At 38.1% G+C, this 9,120-nt stretch overlaps 1 protein-coding gene across 1 annotated transcript; it reads left to right on the top strand.

Moving 5' to 3' along the window:
- Positions 1–2,232: 2,232 nt before the first annotated feature.
- On the top strand, positions 2,233–7,361 carry grxcr1a (glutaredoxin and cysteine rich domain containing 1 a; the record flags this gene model as incomplete). The annotated part of the gene is made up of 4 exons (XM_081381994.1): positions 2,233–2,634; positions 5,906–6,145; positions 6,231–6,296; positions 7,182–7,361. The coding sequence occupies 4 exons, from the start codon at positions 2,233–2,235 to the stop codon at positions 7,359–7,361; spliced, it is 888 nt and encodes a 295-aa protein (XP_081238120.1).
- Between the last annotated feature and the right edge of the window lie 1,759 nt (positions 7,362–9,120).

Raw genomic sequence — 9,120 nt, forward strand, 5'->3', positions numbered from 1 at the left:
AATAAATCCAACATTTACATAAAAAAAAAAAAAAATCTTACTGGCCCCAAACTTTTGAACGGAAGTGTATATTCTAGCTAGTAAAGTAAAAGTAAATAAGAAAAAAATTAAGCTTGAAAATTCATATTCACCAGAGTCAATTTAGTAGCCAATTTGATATTTGAATTCCTAAGCTGCTATGACTTAATACTGTCACAAACTGCTCTGAGACACGAAGGTTGAGGATCCAAATGCAGTTTATGTTGAAAGGGTAATCCAAAGGCATAATCCAAAGTACAGGCAAGGTCAAACACAGGCAGGCAGTCCATACAAACAAACACAACAGGCAGGGGACACAGGCAAAAAGGGGAATCCAAGAAACAGGCAAAGATCAAAAACCAAGAATACGGGATCAACAGAGAGAATGCTTGGGCTTGCAGTGTAACACTAAACAAGACTTCGCAGGGAATGACAGAAAGAACCAGGCTTATATAGGGTGAGTAAACAAGATGATGAGACACAGGTGAATGTGATCATGGCTGATTAGTCTTGGTAAAGGATTATGGGGAATGGAGTCTGTGGGTGTGTGGTGATTGTCCGGGTTGGAGTGCCCTCTGATAGTAATTCCGGGCACTCTCACTAGTGATCGTTACAAATACGTAATGACATAACAAATTTTTATGCATTTTTTATTCTTATTTTTCTAATTTGTTTGTTCTCTAAATATTCCACCTACTTATGCTTTGTGCTATATTCATTTGCAAATAAATTAATGAAAGTAAATATATTCACCTGCATGTGGTATTGGGGGAGAAGGATTTTCATTAAAGAGCATTTGACTGGACAATACTCTTATAATATAATACTCTTGAAGGAAAAGTAAAATTTTGTCAATTTACACAAATATGACTTCAAAAGTAATAGATAAAAACAAGCCACAAATCTTTAACATAAAAAATTATTGAAAAAAAAATTATTTCTTGAAAAATGCTCACTTAAAAAGGCCTTTTCTCTAGTACAGAAAATGTATCGCATTTTCATCAACTGTGTGAGTCGGCCTAGCGCTCTGACACACAATGTGGCTCGGCCCACTTGTGCAGTGCTAGTAGTCACACAGCAGCTGCAATGCTTCCTGCATCCCCCACTGGAGGGCGGATGGGTGCAAAAATGCCAGCCAATGACAGCTGAGCTCCATTTCCCCTCATGCTCAAGCACAGCAGGTGTTTGCATGCAGACCGAGCGCAATCTTCTAAGTGGCATGGAACTGCAGCGCATTAAGAAGCTCAGAGATCCATTGGGAACCACAGTAGATAATTAGATAGAAAAGTCTCTCCATCGTGCTGACAAGCAATCATAAAAGATTTACCAGAACTTCTAGCTGGTGAAACCTTACAGAGCAAATCAATGTACCTCTCAAATTATATGTATGCACTTGCTGTCTCAACTTACAAACATAATACAATTTTTAAAGAGAATGTGCAACCAAAACATTCTGAGAATTCTGCCATCAAGTCAAACCTGTATGATTCTTTGGTTACACTTTAGTTTAGGGTCCAATTTTCACTATTAAGGTGGCTTATCAGTATGCATATTACTAGGATATTGGATATTATAAAGCACATACTGTATCATTGACTTATGCATGACCTTATTCTATATCCCTTAATCCTACCCAATACCTAAATGTAACAACTACCTTACTAACTATTAATAAGCAGTAATTGAGAGTTTATTGAGGAAAAATAGAATAGTGAGATTAATTGAATAGTGATCTAAAGTGTGACTGATTTTTTCTACTGTAGAACTTTTTTTTGTCCATACAGTGAAAGCCAAAGTTGTTTTGGACTTACCGGTTTAAAACGACATGAGTGTTGAGTGTGAGTAAATGAAAGATTTTTTGCTTTACACCTAAAGGTCACAAAGCCAGGCATACTTTAGGTCTATGAGTCAAGGCTATTCATTGTCAAAAAGAGACAAATCTATGGCATGATAAATTATTTAAAAAGACTATCAGTTTCTTCATGGTCGGTTTTCTCAGTAACCATGGCAAGGCCACATGCATTATTAACATGTACAGGAACACTGGTGGTGAAGCTGACGGTAACTCACAGATCTGCCTCTTTCCAGGTCTACTCGCTGTGCCTGGGCTCCAGGGGACATCATGGAGCAATACCGGGGCTAATTGTATTCATCCACCCATGAATCCGAGGGATTAAAATGGCTTTTTCTTTTTGGACCATGTAAGTCGACGCAATGGAGGAGGCTTTGTTGACACCGGAGGATGGGAAGAGGCAGAAGAGGGTGAGATTCCGGGTGGCCTCAGGGAACAGCGGGCGGGTTTTGAAAGAGATGTTTAAGGATGAAGGGCCATCGGATTCCCTGGATTCAGACTGCACCAGCTGCTCCGAGGCAGACCGGGCCAGCACTCCATCCACCAGCGGGGAGGCGAACGGACACTTGTGTGGATTCTTGGGCTCGGAGCTGGATGACAGCGGAAGTGAGCCCGATGACTTGCTGATGTTTGCAGGGGGAAGAGACAAAGTGTTGGGTACCAAACGAGTGAATATCCTCAGTAAAAATGGAACGGTTCGAGGAGTCAAGCACAAAGTCAGTGCTGGCCAAATACGCTTTGATAACTTGGCTAAAAACAATGGGGTAAGTCATAGAGGGCCAGCTTTCTCAAGCATCTCTAAAATCTTTAATCCCTGACTGTGGACGTCAATGCACGTTAAACGGCTAACGTTACCATTATCAGACTGTTGACGGCTGCTCAAAAGCTTTCAAGAATTGTTTCTTGTGTCCTTAACAGGGTCAGAACCTCTTTCCTCAGCCGCTATTGGTTACAGAGCCTGTTCCCTTCTCTCAGGTTTTAGCCAGACAAACAAGCTGTCCCGCTGAGCAAGATCACTGTACGATTAAAGATTAATGATGCATTTCTTTAAGTGTTTTGGCTAAGTTGATCATCTTAATGTATTATCTGGACCTATGCTTTGTTGTTGAGCACTAAAACAGCTGCTGAAAGCTTGAGTCATTAAGTCATCTACAGTATATCATTTTTAACAGGGGGTAAACAGGGATTTAAATGAATTTTCATAAACTCAAAGAAAACTACCCCAGTTTCTCAGACAAGGCATGTGGACTAAAATGCATGCTTGAGCTGTTTTAACTGAGAGCAACTTGCACAGACTCATCTTAAAATATGTAAGTGCTATTGTTTTTTCTCAAGATGCACACCAGTGCTGCTTTTTTTCTAAGGCAAGTTTATAAAAGCTAATTAAATGTCCTAATTAAAGCACTGGTAAAGATAATTTAGTTTCTTTACTTTTAATGAAGAGGATTGCGTGTTGAGTGTCTGCGACTTACTTTCAGTTTTATTTGCACGGTGGCTTGATGGAGAGATGCTCAGCTGCTCATTTGCAGTAATGTCATATCAGGCTACAACACGTCATATAGCCTATAACACACTTTATTTTTAGCATTGTTGGGAGGAGTAAATTTGTGGTTTCAACAACCAGATGCTCAGTTTAGTTTTCTGGAACGCATCTCAGACCACCTCCTGAAGTGAGCGATCGTATTTAAATCCATCTCAAATGTGTTCTGGAGGGCATTTACACCAGGGCCCTTATGTATAAAACTTAACAGAAATGCTCTTAAGAATAGTGTCAAAAAATTCTTAGTAAAAATTAGGACTTGTCTAAGACTAGGAAATGTTTTTAAAGGGTTAGTTCACCCAAAAATGAAAATTCTGTCATTAATGACTCACCCTCATGTCGTTCCAAGCCCGTAAGACCTCCATTCATCTTCGGAACATAGTTTAAGATATTTTAGATTTAGTCCGAGAGCTTTCTGTCCCTCCATTGAAAGTCAATGGACGGCATACTGTCCATGTCCAGAAAGGCAGTACAGACATCATCAAAGTAGTCCATGTGACATCAGTGGCTCAATCTTAAGTTTATCAAGCGACGAAAATATTTTTTGTGCGCAAAAAGTAAACAAAAATAACGACTTTATTCCACTATTCATTTCCTTCTCTCTGGGCCTCGAGTGAGTTCACATAGTGTTTTTGCGTAGCGCGTCTATGTTGTATGTTGTATCTTAAACTGTGTTCCGAAGATGAACGGAGGTCTTATGGGCTTGGAACGACATGAGGGTGAAACATTAATGACATAATTTTCATTTTTGGGTGAACTAACCCTTTAAAGCAGCAAAAAGCAACTTTCAGCAAAGTCTTGACTGAAGTGGTTTGTCAACCAATGATGTCAACCCAAAATGGCCGCCCTGCCATACAGTGGCCAAAAGTGTTGACCAACCTATAGGAAAATGGATTATCTTCACCCTTTATCCAAATATTATTAAAAATGTGTTAAAGATTTTGTAAGCATACTGTGTTTTATTTGTGATAATGCAATGAAACATGCAAAATCATGCTAAGAAATTAAGAGCACATGCAAAAACAAGAGAGAACCAGTTAAATATTAATAACTAATTATGTTGTTGCCAATGCATTATTTGTCCTATGAGCTTTTTTTCCTTAAAACCTGTAGATGTTGTTTCTTTTTTGCCAAATAATTTGGTCAGATAACCTCCTTCCTTCGTATTTTAAAATATTAGTATTAGTATTAGTATAAAATAAAATATTTTCCTAATATTTTAATGGTTTAAGCAAAAACAAAAAATTGCACATAACTTCTGGCCACTATGTTGGTGTGGTTAGTGCCACAATAGTGCTATTTAAACCTCTGGGGCTGTATAAAGAAAAATGTTTTTAAGCGTGTCACAATTCTAAGAATCTAAATATATTCTAAGAATATAAAGGCTGATTCAGTGGTTGAGAGCGGCCATTTTGGGTTGACGTCATTGTAGTCTTTAATTTGCAGTGCCACCAAAGTCAGCACTTAAGAATCAGTCTTAGACTTTGCTGAAAGATGCTTTTAGCTTCTTTATAAAAGTCTCTTTCTCTTAAACAAGTCCTACTTTTTACTAAGAATTTTTTGACACTGAAGTCAAAGCTTAATACCATTCTTAAGAGCATTGAGAAGTTTTATACATACGGGCCCTGGTCATTTCATGTGTAAACAGGCCCTAAGTGTCCTGTCCAAATGCATTGGAGACACTATTTTCTTCTCCTGCAACACTGAATCTTTGTTTATCAAAGCAGCTAAAGCACGTCACCACCTTTGTCTGATATAGTAAAATGTGTAAACGATTTATGAGCTGCTATTTGATGTCAGATAAGGATGGTAAAAATCAGAAGTGTGATAATATCTTTCATATGCGCTGTAGATCAAAGTACACTATAAATTGCATTACTGCAGGTTTTATTGGCACTTCATGCTTTAATCTTAACACTTAACGCATGCTTGACTTACAATGCTACTGTATTTGCTCTATGCTTGTAATAGTGTTTTTATTGGCATTTGAGAACTAGTAAAAGCTGCTTGTAAGATAATATCAGCCAAACGCAATGTTGCACAAGGCAGTGCAGGTCCACCCTCACTTTAAAATGTGTGAAGGTTGAGTCTATTTTTGTTCTTTGCAAAGAAAAGAAAAAAACCCAGCTTCACACTTCATGGAAGCTGCTCTTCTGAGAAAGAATGCTGAAGGTCAATCTCAGGAACAGTGACTCACAAAATCAATAGATGCTGTTCAACTGCTGCCTCATGTTACCTGCAAAAAGATGCTGAAAATCTGGTACACACGATCTAGTTTTATTTTACTGTTCAATTGCAGTTAGAACTGCGCTTTAAAGATATTGAACTGTTACTGATCTATTCTTTTAATTCTGAATGTTTTGTTGCAAATTCCTTTGCTCGCTCTTGGAATCAATGAGATGTGATTGATTACTTTGAGAGAGAGAGAGAGAGAGAGAGAGAGAGAGAGAGAGACTCTTGTCTAACACCAGACTTCTATGTTTTCTTTCTCTCAGCCAGAACTGACTCTAGAGTTCGGGCGAATTGTAATCTACACCACCAGTTTTCGAGTGGTCAGGACTACATTTGAGCGATGCGAGCTGGTCCGAAAGATCTTTCAGAACCACAGGGTGAAGTTCATAGAGAAGAACATCGCTTTAGACAGTGAATACGGAAAGGAACTGGAGACACGCTGCAAACGAGTGGGTGAACCTCCCTCTCTGCCTGTGGTCTTCATTGATGGACACTACCTAGGGGTCAGTGTTCAAACTATTCATACTGAACATCATTAATCTAAAGTATGAACTCTGAATAATGATTTGTTTTGCATGTCATGTCCAGGGTGCAGAGAAAATACTTGCAATGAATGAATTAGGGGAGCTTCAGGATCTCCTCACCAAAATTGAGGTACATATTGATATTTTACACTAAAATGTATTTTCTAAAAGGGACTTTCTGCAGAGAAGAACCATTTTTGGTTAACAGTTAACCAATAACCATTTCCCTCCCTTAAAAATAAAGGTTATTTATTGGCATCCATGGTTCCATGAAGAACCTTTCCATTCAAAGTTATTTAGATGATTAAAATGTTCCTCACACAAAGAAAACTGTTCACTGAAAGTTTCTTTGGGGAACACAGAATTGTTCTTCTATGGCATATTTGCAGTAACCCCTATACCTTTATTTTTAAGGGAGTAGTGTGAAAAACATTTTAATAATCAGAAGAACACTTTTCCACTATAAAGAACTTTTTGTGCATTTAAAAGATTCCATGGATGTTAAAGGTTCAACCATATACATTTCAATAAAGAACCATTATTTTTAAGTAGTATAGACCAATAGCCTACAAATATGCTTTTACATAAGAAAGACATTGGTTCTAATTGCTCATGTAAAGCCAAATCTGGTTTATTGCCATAGTTTATTCTGTCAAGGAAAACAGAACCACTTATGAGAGGAAAGGTTTATTATTGCTGGTTATTATATCTCTTGACACATACACTGTAAATATATCAGTGATTAATATAATTTGCATTACATTTTCTACACATGCATACATACATTTAAATACTTTTCTATATGCTATTCAATAATTACAAACACTTTTTAATAAAATAAAATAAAACATACAGTGCAGAGCAGAGTAGCCCAAAATATAACAGATAAATTCAAGCTTGTAGTCGTCTTATTTTATAATATATAAATAAAGCATCACTCAGATTGTATCATAAAGAGCATCTGCACACGGGTCCATTGTTTAATTCAAATTCATTTCTCTCTGTCCAATCGCAGAGGGTTCAGCACCCCGACACATGCCAGACGTGTGGGGGATTTGCCTTTGTCCCGTGCCCTATGTGCCATGGCAGCAAAATGTCTGTGTTTCGCAACTGCTTCACCGACTCCTTCAAAGCCCTGAAGTGCACAGCGTGCAACGAGAACGGTCTCCAGCCCTGCTCCAGCTGTTCTCACTGAGGTCCTCTTCAAGTGCCTGCAACCCCTTCCCAACACCATCTCCACTCCCATAAGCCATGTATAAAACAAGAGATGCAGAAAGAACTGCAATTTGTGAATAAAACATTTTTTTTTTCTAGAAAACTTAATTTGTGTCTACAGAGTTTGTTATTTGATAATGATTATTTATTACAGCATAGGCTTTTTGTCACATGCCAACAATGTCTGGCAACATTACTCAATCCAACAGCATGGACCCTGTCTGTCGCTGTAAATAAATATAGCAATTAAGTAAATTAACTACTGGTTCAGAGAGGCATATCATCTTTCTGAGCCATGTGATCCCAGCATGAACCAAAATTCAAAGCATTATCTGCTAAACATCAAAACGAATGATGCTGTTCCCCACTGAGAAAAGATCAGGAGTGCCAAAAAAGACCATGTGATAATAGATATTAGTATACGGTATATTTAATTATTCAAACTTATGCAGGAATCAAATTGCAAGACATTGAAACAGGATGACCTAATGTCTGTATACGAATATCGCTTTTCAGTTCAATTACAGGGCTGATTAAACAAAGCTTCAAATCTATTAATAATTAAAAGAAGTGTAAATCTCAATGATACAAAATAACCACCAATACATATACTCCAGGTTGGCAGAAATCCTTCATAAACAGCCGGGCTGACATGGAAGTGTGTCTCTGTGCTTTCATAGCCCTGTACAATGCTGCTTGATTCTGGGTCTACAAGGCAGCATTGTAAAGAGGCTCAAAGCTCAGAGTAAACCATCTGTGCGTGATGTCTTCTGAGGGTACATAATAAAACCACTGGCTGTCTCTCAAAATATAGCGAGCAAGAGCAGCATTTTTGGACACCATTGTATGAGCATCATAAGATGGCTCATAATGTGGGTATGATGCCCCTAATGCTGTCTAGGTAGACAGCTCGTTAGGTATTCTAGACACAGCCAGTGTCACATTAAGGGTAGCCGAATGACAATACTGAAAGGTAAAATAACAGATAAATATAGCGTGATGTTTTCATTCATTACTACCTACTGAATTAATAAAGGAGGAGGACCTGACCATCAAGACAAGACCGATAGCGCCCCCTATTGTTGTGTTTGCTACGACAAACATAAATAACAATAGGAAAATTCACACGAATATCAAATATCGACAGTCGATGAGCAATTCAAAAGCTGCAAGCGTGCGGACACGGGATATATAACAGTTAAACTCAAACAATGAAGGAATACTGAAACAATATTCAGGTATTTTAAATAACATATACCTGATACTGTGAGCAAAACAAAAATATATCGTGTGTCTGTCTATTTCATATGAAGCTAATTAATGTACAAAACTGGGCATTGGGCGCCATGTAGAAAATCGGCACATTTCAAAGAACCTCCGCAGAATCAGTGATTTATTTTGTGAGATTATATATAAGCATGTCAACGACAATGTAATTTTTTTTCTAGGATTTGTCGAATAAACATCAATCTGATCAAAAGAAAAAAACACTATACCTTCACAGACGTGATTTTTTCCTCATCCGATCCGATGTTCAGCCGCGGTGTCTCTACCTTTCTTCATGATCACCATCACAGATGCGCCACACGTTTCTCATGTCCCTCTATGGCTCTGTCTCACTGCCTTGTTTGCTTCCTACATAGAAAGCAGTTTTGGAACCGGAGGGCGCAATCGAGTCAAATGCTCACGATGCTCTCACAGATGTTGTCTAGGTAGGCTGCTCACTAAAATGTGACACA

The sequence above is a fragment of the Scardinius erythrophthalmus genome (genome assembly GCF_964197995.2).
Source record: "Scardinius erythrophthalmus genome assembly, chromosome: 13".
In the NCBI taxonomy this organism is placed as follows: domain Eukaryota; kingdom Metazoa; phylum Chordata; class Actinopteri; order Cypriniformes; family Leuciscidae; genus Scardinius; species Scardinius erythrophthalmus.